Here is a 13984-nt window from a genome sequence, read left to right as displayed (position 1 = left end):
TCTTGTCTGTCAGTTACATAACTGTGAATGGATGATTCTAGTAAGTAGATAAAATACCTCCTACGTGGTGATAAGCAACCAGCCAACCAGGTGAGGTCCTGCTCACACCAGACACACACACACACACACACACACACACACACACACACACACACACACACACACACACACACACACACACACACACACACACACACACACACACACACACACACGCACATGCTCTCACATTGCGAAATGTTTGTTTTTGTATTTCTAAAAAAATTGGCGGATTCTTGCAACACACTGCTTTATTCAGCAGCAGAGGAGGAGGTAAACATTGCCGTCATGTTAGTGCAATGTTGTAGTATCAAAAGCAAAGTCAATACTGCCTGATTGCTATTCAAAAGAAATGCAGCAGCACATTGTTGCTCACTGTAAAAGGAGGAGGCTGGAAAATACAGTTATTGGATGACAAAAGCCTAACGTTCATCAGTGACCATGACCGTGTCTTGTGTGACTTAAATGGTCGTGTAGTTAAAGCAGTCCTTTGTGGAGATTCCCACAGTCAAGCCTTTGTGTTCCCTCATTATACATCTCCCCCTTGTAAAAGAGCATAGCAGTCCAATCATATCAGTTGACATAAGCTGATAAGTGAGGTACAAATAATGCTACAGTGTTGCTCTCTCCAGGTGGGGAAAGGGCAAAAGATACCAAGTAATCAAAAATAAATTATATCCCTTCAGAAGCTGCTTCACACTAAAGGCATAACCAGGCATGCCCAGATACCTGAACGCCACAGCAGGAAGGCCAAGCGCAGGTGTGTGTGAATATATGTGCATGCATACTTCTGTTTAACCTCTATGTCTGTTTGTGTATTCCTTATGTTAATGTGTCTTAAAAGATAAAGGCACAGTGGGAGAGAGAGAGAAACCGAGAAACCGCAGAATATATGAGTTTATGCCTCAGATTCCAGAGCTACTGGTCTGCTCTAGACATTAAAGGAACTCTTGATCTATGAAGAAGCAAAGCACCAAAAATACATCAGGGCAATAGAAACAGTGAGATGACATGTATGTAAAGACAGGCATGGAAAATGCCTTCTTTTTACGAGGACGTGTATCGGCCATGTTTCATCCGTCTTGAGAGGCTTGGCTCATGCACAGACAAGTTTCTGTCATTCTTGGAATTTGCCTTAATACATCAAATTATATAAATGCAAATGCATAACACAGACTGAAATCTAATGCGTAAGGACAGGGTTGCAAGGAATGTAATCTCCTGCAGCACACACTGTAGCACACAAGGGTTCAGGAAGAGCAGTGTTCAAGCCAACATCCTTCCTAATCACAAACATCCTTCACCACCCAGCAACATTAACTTGTTTATTCCTATAACAAAACAAAAAAAACAGACGGATGAACAGCAAAAATCATAATCAAATGAATGCATTGGTTGTCTTTCAAAAGGAATCCTCATCGGGATTTATTTGTATTTCACATGTTAGGTAATTTATCTTATCCAGAGCAGCTTGCAGTGGCTGCAACAGCAAATTACAAGAAGCCAATAGTACAGAGTGCAAGGATCAGGTCAATAGTCACCTGACAATATTCTTTTGATGACAAAATAAGCATGGAAAAAAAATAAATAGACCTGAGTTGGAGGATATAATACTGCACTAAATCTACAGCAGAGGATAAGGATTATTGTGCTTAATGCACCATCCTATCAGAGTGGGTTAAGGCCAGAATTTAAACAGATGTAACCCTGATGGATCAAAATGTCAGGCAGCTTGTCATGGAGGGAAACATGCACTTATCTAATGCCATCAAGCAACTGCCAACGTTGTGTAAACTATCATCTATGCAGCGTGCCCTGCAGATGCTATGTTTGAAGGGACCCCTTTCAAAAAACAGCATCCCTTGTTCAATACTTTCATGTGAATCTAAATAGCTTAAAACTATGACAGTCTTTTCCACTTTAATCACCAACGGGGGGATTTCCAATTGCTCTTGCTGCGTTTTGATATTTGAGGTTTTAATATCTTAATCCGGAAATACACAGAATGTCCCATGAGAGAGAGAGAGAGAGAGAGAGAGAGAGAGAGAGAGAGAGAGAGAGAAAGAGAGAGAGAGCTCCAAATCCTTTGATAGGAATAAAAAAATATTATGTTGCTGTCAGGTTCTATATCATCTTGAAGTACAGATGTCTCAGCCTGTCTAGCTCACCCTCCCATGGCCCTCTCTTTCTCACTGCAGGGGGACATTCCTCAAACCTCAGCCTCTGGCATGCAGTAAATCTGCCTGAGCGAGACCTACACTCTCTGGTCTGCCAGGAACCCTCAGCCAAGCAAGATGTGCAGCTAAACACCTATTTATCAGATCTCAGCTTCTCTCTGTTCCACATAAGTTGCCTGAGCGCACAACCGCCTGTAAATTATCCCACTAGGGCGTTTCATGTCTGCCTGTAGGCAAAGTGCCATGGATCAAGGTGAGGTGAAGGAGCAACTGTGAAAAGGTGTTAATGGGACAAGAGGAGCTCCACAGGCAGCTCCCTGCCTCCCTCCCTTCCTGCCTCCCGGAGGAATGCATGACTCTGACTTCTGACTGTATAGCTCTTCCAGGGTGAAAGCCAGCTATCCCATTAAAAAAAAGAAAAAAAAAAAAAAAAAGAGGCCTTGGCAGCATTTCCTCTCTTTGTATCTGCACACCTGGACTGAAAGTACAACCATACTTTGGGAGGAATGATTCGTTGGGCTGACCCGTGCAGCAGTGCAGAACATCAGGGATCACCTGCATGGATCTGTATCTGATTATTTTACATTTCTTTCTGGGCCATTTAGAGGCCGAATAGAGGAGTATGTTTGAGAGAAAGAATCAGTTGGCATGCAGGCGTGAGCCAGATGCAGGTGTTCAGACTGTGGAAGAATGTAGGAAGTATATCACTACTGCCATACAACATGGGATGTCTATATTTTAATCCAATTCTGTACCTCAATCAAAACACGGCTGCTCCGCGCAACCCCATTAAGCTAAAAGTGTAGGGGGCTAGGGACTATTGTAGATACTCATCTTCATCATAGTTTATATTGTTAACTTGAGTTGGTTTCCTTTTTCTGTTTGTCAGCAGGATAACGTAAAAATCACTCGCTTTTCTTGAAACTTGGTTGAAGGTTTTAGAATGGGCCGAAGATACAATTCCCAAGGCGGATATACAAACAATTTTTCACTTACATCAAGATTGCGAGATAGACGATTCGGCCTTGCACCATACAAGCGCCCTTCTAGTTATCATTACCATCAGAAGAAACAAGTGTGACTCTCCAATCGGATTGGTAACACAAAGACTGGAAACAAGGGGAGCCTTGCTAAGTCAAAACCCTCCAGGCTACTTGATTTACCCAGTTTCCAGTCTTTACTTCAAATTTACTGTACGTACATGATAGAGGTGACGATCATCTCATCTAACTCAAAGCAAATAAGCGTATACTATTTGCTTACAGGCCAGAGGTCACATTAAGTTTCCATCATGTATGTTTTCATTAACTACAAAAAAGGAATAGTCTCTGGAGAGTTTGAACCCTCAAACAAAGCATGCTGGGAAGTCTGCTATTACATTGATCAATGTTACAACCCAACTCAAAGGTTGGAAAATAATTGAGACATCAAAGGAGTTAAAAGTAATAAATAAACACATTTATTTTAAGGATAACATTAACTTAGAAGTGCAAACATGGAGGGTCAGTAAACAGTGATGTCAGCATGTATGGACGTGTGAAAATGAAAGACAAATTAGAGCCAGCACACGGCACACAGACCCCTAGTGGAAAGGAGGGATCATTACAATCAAGTTTCAAACGCTCAGAACTGCATTCATCCAATTTATCATTTCCAGTCAGAATAACTAATAAATGTCTGAAAATGTCTATACGTCCGAGATGCATCTGAGAACTAGATCTTTAAAGCTGAATTTATTTTGATGAGAGATTAGTTGTTTCTGCTAAATTGAGGATGATGTTTAATTCAACACAGTTACACAACACTGTACTGTGAACCAACCACATCTCGCATAAGCTGCTTTCATGACCAAGACAAATCTCACATGTTGCTGTGAAATCTTTTGAATCCACACCCAAAGCAAGAGCAGCAAGATCTATCGTGTAAAAATGTAGATTTTTCTTTTACAGTGTAAGCCTGTATACTCAGCAATGGCACAGCCCGTCTGGTAGTCGTGCAGGGCACAACCACCAAAAAACTCTGTTCTCTTGTTCCACTGCCAAGCCATAACAACAGCAATAAGGTCGGGGTGGCTCGTTAACCTTAATCTATAGGAATTACATTGTGGCACCAGGGAGAGGAGGATGTGCTGTGTGTCTGTACATAGGAACCTGAATCAAACATTTACCACAGGGGGGGGTTGATGCTTCTTTGAACTACGCAGAGAGTGATAGTGGTAGTTCATGCAGTTCACAGGGCTGTGTAGAGCCTCACCTGGACTGAAAATCACTCCACCAATGTTCACTGTCTGAAGCCAGAGTCCTTTGCTCTTTTGTTTGCCTCTTTCTCCCTCATGTGGTTAGAATGCATTACTGCACACTTGCCTGAGCTGCCAATGAGCCACAAATATCAACAGTAGTATGTGTTTGTATGGGTTTAGAAAACTAAACAAAAAATGTATAGTTGAAGTTGGTTTTGTGATACTTACTTCTGGAGTGGAGTAAAGTGTGTCTTTAATGCCCTCTAATAGATTTTAAAGTGACATTAATGTGGTCCTATGTTGTGATAGTGAGTTATTATAGCTTCATAATACCTTGACACATATATACCTTGACACATGTTTGCCTCATGGTCACAGAGAGCGGACACATTTCTTAAAACTACGCCACTCTATTGATTTAAAACATGTTTTTATGACGAAATAAAGACCTAACGTAAAACGTGTGTAGGTCTCTCTCAGGCAGACATAGAGGAACAACCCTGTGAGAATAAGAATGCGGGAATGCTTGTTGCAACATGTGGGCATTTCCTTAGAGCACCGAAAAGCAATAAACCCCTCCTTCGTCTTGAACTGTGAAGCACGTCAGTAGACACAAGAATACACCCTTTCAGTGAGTTTAGCTATACTTTATAGCTGTTAAGGCATCTATAGCGTATACACTCTGAGGGTTATTAGAGGAGAAGAAGCAATCAGGTAAGTCGAAATTTTCTTAAAAAACATTTATTTTCTTAAAAATCAAAATACAAAAAAATCCAGTTAATACTTATCTAAGAGTAATGTAGACCTACCGTACAAGCTTAGATGTAATGATAATAAAAATAAAAACACCTGTCAGTAAAACGCCACAAATGACCATACAGTTGAATCAACCAATTCTAACCATAACATTATAACCTTCATCGGTTGGATTTATACTGTATTAGACTTCATTTTAGCCGGATGCACCTAATTAACTGGCCACTGATTGTACTTCTTTTGACTATAAAAACACACCCGAATGCTCTATGATGTTGCTATGTTTTGTCTCCCACGGACAGAAATGCTGCCCTCAGCCACAGATCAGGTGGCCGTCAACGTGACCTCTCGTCCGGGCTCTTGGGCTGGTAATGGCTCAACCTTCCTGGACTCTGAGTTTCGTTATGTCCTCTTCCCAATTGCCTATAGCATCATCTTCATCGTGGGCCTCCTCGCTAACATCTACGTGCTGTTTGTCCTGCGCTCCCTCCGCGGAGCCAAGGCCATGGGTGAAATCCGCATCTACATGACAAACTTGACCATCGCCGATATCCTTTTTGTGAGTGCCCTTCCCTTCTGGATCGGCTATTACAGTCGGCACGGTCACTGGGTCTACACGGACTTCATGTGCCGGCTGACTGGCTCGTTCTTCTTCATCAACACTTACTGCTCCATCCTCTTCCTCGGGGCCATCAGCATCAACCGATACTGGGCAGTCACCTGTCCTTTGGATGTGGCCACTTCAGACCACAGATGCCGGGGGATCATCGTGTGCGTTGTCTTCTGGGTTTTGACCATAGCGATGACTATTCCATTTCTGGCAGAGACTGGGATCAACACTGATGAGAACAACGTCACTCGCTGTTTCGAGGGGTACCAAAATCAAACCGATAAGGTGAAGAAATCTATTGCTGCCACTCATTTTGCAATAATTGGAGGGTTTTTTCTGGTCTTTTTTCTGGTCGTGGTGTGTAATTTCCTTATTGCTATAGCATTGCTTGACCAAAATCCTCCTCAGTCAGAGTTCCGTTCTGCAACGATCCTATCCAGCAAGTCCCAAAGGACCATGTCCTCCTCAACTAGAAAGCCCAAGGGGGTGAAACGGAGAGCTGTGCAGATGTTGTTAGCAGTGGTGGGAGTGTTTGTTCTGTCTTTCCTGCCTCACCATGTAATTCAAGGCTTCTGGACACTGGCGGTGTTGCAGATCACAGAGGGCTGGGGCCACGTAGAGTGGGACCAGAAGACCCTTCAGGCCCTCAACGACGCACATCAGATCACTTTGCTTCTTATGGGCCTCAACTGCATTTTGGATCCTGTGGTTTATTATTTCGCCACAAGGAAGTTCAGAGGGTTCATCTTGTCCCACATTAAAAAGTTAGTGAAGGGAGAAGCCTGCTCACATACGCTCACCTCACAGATCTCCATAGACAGCAGGAATCAGAGCCAGAGACACCATAGTGAGCACCAGCTGCCCGAAATTAATTGATTGTAACAGATTTCATATTTGAACAAAACTGTAGATATTTGTTACTTGTGTGTGAAAGACTTTTGATGTTGACCCTGTTTCAAGATTACATGACATGTTCTTGCCCCTCCAAAACTATAAGCAGTGTTATGTAGGTTAGTGACACCCTCAGAATTGAATGTGGTTTAACACACCTTTCGTGACATTTTATCTCTGCACGCTATAGCTAGTTGCTGTGGTCTGAATGCACCAGTCTTCCTGCCCTTCCTGTGTGAAGTAAAAGCAGAAGTTTTGCAAGCAGAAGTACAAAAGCAAATCGATTATGGCTCTGAAAATTCTGCAAGAGGACACTTCAGTATGTGAAATGGACTGATAAAGCAGCAGACACTTTATTTAAATTCTCCCCCAGGTGTGATTCTGCACAAAATGCGGCACTAAAACAGTAGAGAAGTCAATGATAATAGCCATTTTTACAGAGCCTAGTCATCTATTTTTGTGTCTTCTGAGTGGAACTTCTCACGAGATTACACACACAGTTTAGTAGGCGTAGTTGTATCGCATGACATTTTATCAGTAAAATCAGACTAATACAAGTTTTTCTGGCTTTACCTTGATAAGTTGTATGTGGTATTGTGTAACAATGGAAAAGAAGTGACAATGCTTTCCCCACTGACATCCAGTATTGTGTCATTGTGTAAAAGTCACATGGTAAAAATCGCACGATTCACTGTGACAACACTTATTATTATTCACCAATCTACTGTAGATGTTTTATACTGTATTCTTACTGTGAGTTGACCTGCTCTTGCAAAATTGATTCATGACGGATTTTGTATTTATGTCAAAAGGAAATGGTTTTACTCCATAGTCAACTTTTGTGATTAGAATTTTATTTGTGTTTCCTTTGCTGTGTTGATTGAAGTAAAATAAAATGACAGTTTCTTACATTTCAACAAGCTGTGAGACAACTCAGTCTGTGTACACATAAAAAAACAAAGTACATGCTTTTTGAGACACAGAGAACTTTAGCAAATTACAGGTTTTATAAAAATTGTACAAGCACAGAAAAGGAATGGCCTCTTGCTGTTTTGTGGGAACATTTTAACCATTTTTATCACATTCACATTGTATTAAATAACTTCTGTCAAATCAGACTATTGTAAATAAAAACCTATATGGCCAACCTCATTATTCAGGTTAAAGGTAATGCTGAGCTCGCAGATATTCTACTGCTAAACAAAATACCCTTTTTCGTCTTTTTATTGCATATCTCCACCTTCACATGAACGTTCATCATAGACTTGAGTACACATTGTCCGTAGTCACATTGGTGGGGTCCAGATCTGTGTAGGCTTGGCGGTTGTTTGTGTAATTTATGTACACATCTCCGTCACTTTCAGTGTGTGGCAAACCTCCCCTGGTAAGTACAAAAGGTCAGCCTTAAACAGCAAGTGAACCAAATGCAAACACGAGTATAAACACATTTACTTCCTGTAAAGACTTACTTTGGTGACTTTTCTGGTCCAGGAAAACCTTTATCAAAACCAAATGGACCACAGAACATTTGGTTAAGATATTACCATGATTTTGACTGGAAATGCTCTATTTTTAATTTTTTTTACCTTTAGCTGCAATGTTGGAGGTGGTCGATGCGGCACCAAGTCTGTGCCAGCCCAGCCAGAAAAGAATAGCAAAGTTGATGATCAAGGCCAGAAGAGAAATGACAAAGGCAGCTATTCCTAAATACTCCCCGACTATAAGTCAGGGAAACAGAAAAGAATTGCAGGAGAAAGGTTTTAGTCACAGCAAAAAATTATAAACAGTTGAAAAGACAAAAAATGGCATTCTATCTCTGTGCATTTTCTTGGTTAAATGTTCAAATATTGGAAAGTATTAGCCTATGGCAGATATATAAATATATGTGCATAAGTTGGTTTCAAATACTGTGGCTAGAAAGAGCTATGAGAGAAGTGAGAGTGACGGGAAACTGCAGACTCAAAACAGAACACCAACCTGTCGTATGCATAGAGATGATGTAGACTGTGTGGTTTTGAGATAACTGGTTCTCGGCACGGCAGCAGTAAAGCCCGCTCTGCTCTGGCTTGGTAAGGGTCAGATCCCCACCATTTGCCACTTCTTGCCAAGTCTGATTTTCAAGGCGATGCCAGGACAACTTGACAGAGTCTGGCATGGTGAAAGCATTGCAGTGTAGGTTGACTCTTTGACCTGCTGCAACTGGGTAGTCTGGTATGGCCACCAGCTGTAGAGAGAGCTTTTCTGGGGAGGAAAAGGGGAGCAGTGAGGGGTTTTGTGAACACAAAAGGAAGTATGATAGACGGAGGAAGGAGAGAGTAGACAGTTACAGACAGAAGATTTTCAGCAACACTCGTGTTGCGTCATGGTTCTAAGGATGGAAATGTCTGGTTTATGTTGTGTTTGCCAGTTTATCTACCAGACTCCTAAGCCATTATTGAATGGATTGCCATGAAACTTTGTACAGACATTCCTGTTCCCCAGAGGATAAGCCTTAATGACTTTGGTGATATGTTGACTTTTCATCTAGCGCCCATAAGTATGTCAAATTGTTTTTGCTGCAAACTTTAGGACCAAATACCTGTGCCATTAATGACATTCCCATCATACTCATCTGTACTTTGTGTTTATTGCTAATGAGCAATTGCTAGCATGCTAACAAGCTAAACTAGACAGAAGTAAACATCATAGAGCTATGAAGTGGGAGAAGCTACAGTATTTAGGCTTCAATGACACAGTTATGTGACTCACAGTTAGAAAATATCGTTTTTTTTGATTGAGTTGTAATTACAGTCTGTGGCTTAAATCAACTCACTTTTGAATTCTGGGTAAATTGTGGGTGAATTCAGCAACTCCGGTACCGTGTTTTATGCTCTACTGTAACAACGAAGAACTTTGAATTTGTAATAACTCTTATTTGCGCCTCTTACCGGCCTTCAAGGCAACGGCAGCCAAAGCTAATGGGTATTGTAGTATTAAGACTGTCTGCCATGCCAAAATTATGCACAAAACATAATTGCTCACAAACTAAATAATTAAAACTGGTGGCCATAACATTAACCTTTATATTTATAACATAGTAACTAAAATTGGAAGAGAATGGGGAAAAATACCAAATACCAAATAAACACCATACCAGAACCAGGAGCCCCTCCCACCTATTAAACATTAGCGTGTTAGCATTGTCATTGTGAGCATGTTAGTAGGCAATCTTTAGCATCTAGCTCAGAGCACTGCTCGATAAATGAGGGTACATATTCACAGAACTGCCGTCATGGCTCTTGTTTTATTACTTTTACATTAAATTTGATACATTTTTAATACATTTGATTGGAATTAATAAGTAATCACATTATGTTTTACCTTCAGGAGCCGCTGTTGTTGTAGGAGCATCTGTGAAATACACAGAGTTTGTTGTAACCCAGGATTGTAACGCTGTATAGACAACAAGAAGCACAAATAAACTTTGACAATATATTTACCGATGTCATGGATTCTGTTATTACATTCACTAATAAAAATGTCCTTACCTGTGCGCTCACACAAAACCAACAGAAGAGAAAAGATAAGCAGCATGTTGTTTTAAGATGAACCAAAAGTAAATGCCTCACTCACTGCAGGCAAACTGGTACAAGAAGGAAGCAAATGTTATAATCAAGGCACAGGTAAGAGTTGAGGAAGTATTAGACTGGGAAACAGAAATAAAAAAGAAGTTTCAAGTTCCTTTTTTCACAAATATTAAACAAAACAACTGTGCAGAAATAAGGAAACATTCTCCAATGTGATATACAAAGCAAGCAGCAGAACATAATGTGTCCAACGCCTATACTTTGTTATTTTAAATCTTGGCATGGCATTAAAACAATTATAGGCAAGGTACACAGGAGGCAGAGAAAGTAGTCAAAATAAGCAAAGGAAAAACTATTCATACATAAAAATATAGAAGCTTAACCAAACCAATGGACAAGAACAACACAAATAGAAATGCACAAACGAGCAAAAAGAGAATCATAATAAAATCCTAATCTCACACATACAAGCCTTCAGTCTGTAAAATTTAAAATCCGTCAATCAATTTACGACCTGCAGGGAAAACAGTTAACCAGACTCTACAGAACTTTTGATGGTTTTTGAAATGTCAGAGCTGGCGGGCAAGTCTATCACACTCTCAACACACTTGGTTTTAAACATTTCATATCTGCGACAGTGGATACCTTCAGGCTCTAGCTGTGATGGCAGGTAAGATTGTTGTTGCTGGACAATTTGACACCAGACCTCTCACCTGAAGCAAAACCTTTACTGGCTGCCACAGCAGGTCAGGACAAGCAAGTGGAATAATGTGATTCTGCAAAAGGGACAGAAATGAAAGTTTCTAATTCATGGTTTGGTTGTATTAAGCTCCATCATATTGTTAAGTGTTCCTGTAACACTCATAGTAGCAGATGGCCACTTGTTTTCATCAATCAACCAAACCTTAACCATAACTCCTACATGCTGAACTCGAACCAAAACATCACCATACATTGTATAGTTCTAACCGTTAATATTTAGAAGTTTTAACATCAAAATAAATGTTGTCCCTGTATGGATGGTGGGTCTGCTTTTTGCCCACACAATACCAGAGGTATCTTGATTTAATTCCTGAACACTCTTGCTGATAGCTTATCAATGCATGTTTTAACATACGTTGTTCTGGCACATGGCACAAACAGAGTTAAACCTGACAGTTATGTCCCTGAAATGCAGGAAGTGGTTTTTCTTGCATCATAAAACTGCTGCTTGAACAAAACAACATATCTCTAATAGCAGCCAATGTTTGCAGTTTTAAACAATGATTCTTCTTTCTTGTGCCCCTATATAAACAGCGGAAATCAGACGTGTTTAGTTGCCCTGCACCATAAAAACAAAGAAAAAACAACAACTTGGTTTCATTTCCACATGGTAACTGTAGAACTTGCTTTCTTTAAAAAGGTCACATTGCTAAAAGGCATTAAGATTTCCTGTTCTAAAGCTGCATCAAATGTGCGTGTTGGTTTGTTTTGACTACGTGTGATATTTTTAGAGGGCGGATGTGACTTCATTTGCACCCATATTTCCTGAAATATTTCTTTCTGCCCTTTTGCGATAAAAGAGAGAGATAGCGTCAGATTGTGTTCTTCACATACCCGGTGTCCATCTGTGAACTTCCTCTTAATGAAGTTATGTATAGCAGAGGGTACAGAGGAATCTCTCTCTCTCCGAGAGAAAGATAAATGGTGATACTGTACAATTATCTATGTCTGCCCTCGTGTGTATGAAGTGTGCATACCAGTGTGTATGCATGTGTGTGCCTTTTCCCAAAGTCATTATTCTTCATTATATTTCTATTATTCATTACTCGTTCATTATTCTCCCCGCTGGCTACAGTCATGCCTGTTGGTTCGCACTGCGGACACCACTGTGGCCCTCCTGCCAACAGATGACAATAGAGTAATGCGATGAAGTTAGTGTGACGTGTGCATGTGTACACACAAATGTGGTATTGTTCCACATGTTTATGTTTGTTTTTATCGACTTGGACAAATGCAATTAGCATAGTTCATGTTGTACTTTTTTGACTACCTCTATGAATATTGACTGTATTGATCTCTAGGGGGCAGCGTCCACCTGGTGACTGGAGAAGCTGATTTGGGACCAGATGAATAGTGTAAATCTGTGGACAGGCTGGGGAAAATGTTGTGAGGAAAAGTTAAGGAGAAATGGTTTACTCCAAAGTAAGCAGCTCTAACAATTATTATTTGACAGTTTTGAATAATAATAATAAAAAAACCCAGCAATACCTTCAGGCTGTTGTGCAATCCAGCGAGAAATAATAATGAATATGTCCTGTTATTAACTGGGAAGGGTACAATTCAGCAATCTGGTGGCTGAAAAAAAAACCCCACACACATGTAGGCCTACATTTGTACATTAAACAAAAAAATAAATCAATGTGAAAAATCAATGTGATTATGGATATGTTTGGTCCATACAAAGAGGAAATGTCTAACTTTTTTTTTTAAACAGAGATCTTTAAATTTGAGGTCTGAAAATAAAATGTTGAAGCAAATTTGGTGAACAGCAGACACTGTGGTCTCAAGGGAAAATGATGATAATAAATATGCTGAAACATTGGGTCATTCAAAGAGCTATTCATCTATCTAAACGTTCCTTAACATCAGACAACATATGCTAAAGATGCAGCAGCAAAAACCTCGAATATGGATGCAATTTTCTAAATTACAGATTCAACTTTTAATTTGCATGAGGAAGAGAGTATCATTTACTTCTTTCAACGTATTAACTTGTGTACTAACAGTTGCTAATTGTGCACCCAGAAGTTACGCAGCATCACTTGGAGTCGTGTTACTGACCATCTTATGAATGTAAGTCCAATATTTACTCCTTTTTTGATTCTGTTTTATTGTATCAAAATAAATGCTCACGTTAACCGCTAACTGAGTCTGTCTGCTGTTTGCTGCTGTGTTCAGTAAGTTATAAGAGTTATATATTATTATTATTTTTTACCGAAAATGATGCAGTACGAGTTATGAAAGTGAACAAACAGTAAGCATAAAACCTCTTTCACGTTGTCGAAGTGTTTTCACAGTCATTTGATACTTTGTGGGCAACATAAATATCGATGCTATGGGCAGCAGACAGCTACAGTAACAAACAACATGTAAGTTTCCTAATAGGTTATTTTCTCATATTCAAATTGGTTATAGTAAAAAGTAAGAGCTGCACACATTTGAGGGTGAATTTTAAAAGTCAGTGTTTCTTCTCAGTGAGAGCTTTAACTGAGCACACATCCAACCACTGGGTGGTGCTCAGCACTCACAGTTTCCAGCACTTTCTCTTTGTTCAGGCCTCAAAGCCTCAGAGAGTACAGTAGCCTTCCTTACAGGCTTTTCTCCCTGTGATCCCAGACCATCACTTTGCAATTTCTGCTGCTAGATGTTTGATATGCATGGCTATAAGTCAGGTTCCTGTTAACCGTAAATAAATACATCAGGTAGGTTTCCCAGTGCACTGGAAGATTATAGGATTTAACCAATAATCCTAAAACTTAAAATATTGAGCGTATTTACATTTGTGAGACACAAAAAAGCATTTGGTTTGTTTTTTAAACCTTGACAGTGTGATATTATTCCAATCTTGATCAGTCATGTAAAATCTTGTATGAGAAGATAACTCATCTCTGGTTTATAGTTTAATTTCTTTCAAATGGATTCATGCTTTTGTCAACAGCACGGC

General features: G+C 40.0%; 2 protein-coding genes across 2 annotated transcripts; one reads left to right on the top strand and one right to left on the bottom strand.

Moving 5' to 3' along the window:
* The first annotated feature begins 5076 nt into the window (after positions 1–5076).
* On the top strand, positions 5077–8156 carry ptafr (platelet-activating factor receptor). The gene is made up of 2 exons (XM_054613954.1): positions 5077–5169; positions 5514–8156. The coding sequence occupies exon 2, from the start codon at positions 5516–5518 to the stop codon at positions 6695–6697; it is 1182 nt and encodes a 393-aa protein (XP_054469929.1). The 5' UTR covers positions 5077–5169; positions 5514–5515; the 3' UTR covers positions 6698–8156.
* Positions 7970–10324, bottom strand: LOC129103466 (uncharacterized). Its single transcript, XM_054613955.1, has 6 exons — positions 10240–10324; positions 10073–10144; positions 8690–8953; positions 8299–8430; positions 8182–8209; positions 7970–8093 (listed from the first exon to the last, which is right to left on the bottom strand). The coding sequence occupies exons 1-6, from the start codon at positions 10283–10285 to the stop codon at positions 7970–7972; spliced, it is 666 nt and encodes a 221-aa protein (XP_054469930.1). The 5' UTR covers positions 10286–10324.
* Between the last annotated feature and the right edge of the window lie 3660 nt (positions 10325–13984).

This window comes from Anoplopoma fimbria, chromosome 15, assembly GCF_027596085.1.
Source record: "Anoplopoma fimbria isolate UVic2021 breed Golden Eagle Sablefish chromosome 15, Afim_UVic_2022, whole genome shotgun sequence".
Classification (NCBI taxonomy): Eukaryota; Metazoa; Chordata; class Actinopteri; order Perciformes; family Anoplopomatidae; genus Anoplopoma; species Anoplopoma fimbria.
Note: the sequence above shows the minus strand (reverse complement) of the source record. Positions and strands in the feature narration are given on the sequence as shown.

What these genes read in the sequence shown, in the direction of transcription:
- ptafr (XM_054613954.1), top strand. Translation starts at nt 5,516, where the DNA reads ATGCTGCCCTCAGCCACAGATCAGGTGGCCGTCAACGTGACCTCTCGT.
- LOC129103466 (XM_054613955.1), bottom strand. Translation starts at nt 10,285, where the DNA reads ATGCTGCTTATCTTTTCTCTTCTGTTGGTTTTGTGTGAGCGCACAG. An exon ending in CATCTCTATGCATACGACAG is followed by an intron (nt 8,431 to 8,689) that starts GTTGGTGTTCTG and finishes CCTGACTTATAG; the next exon opens with TCGGGGAGTATTTAGGAATA. An exon ending in GGACCAGAAAAGTCACCAAA is followed by an intron (nt 8,094 to 8,181) that starts GTAAGTCTTTAC and finishes TGTACTTACCAG; the next exon opens with GGGAGGTTTGCCACACACTG.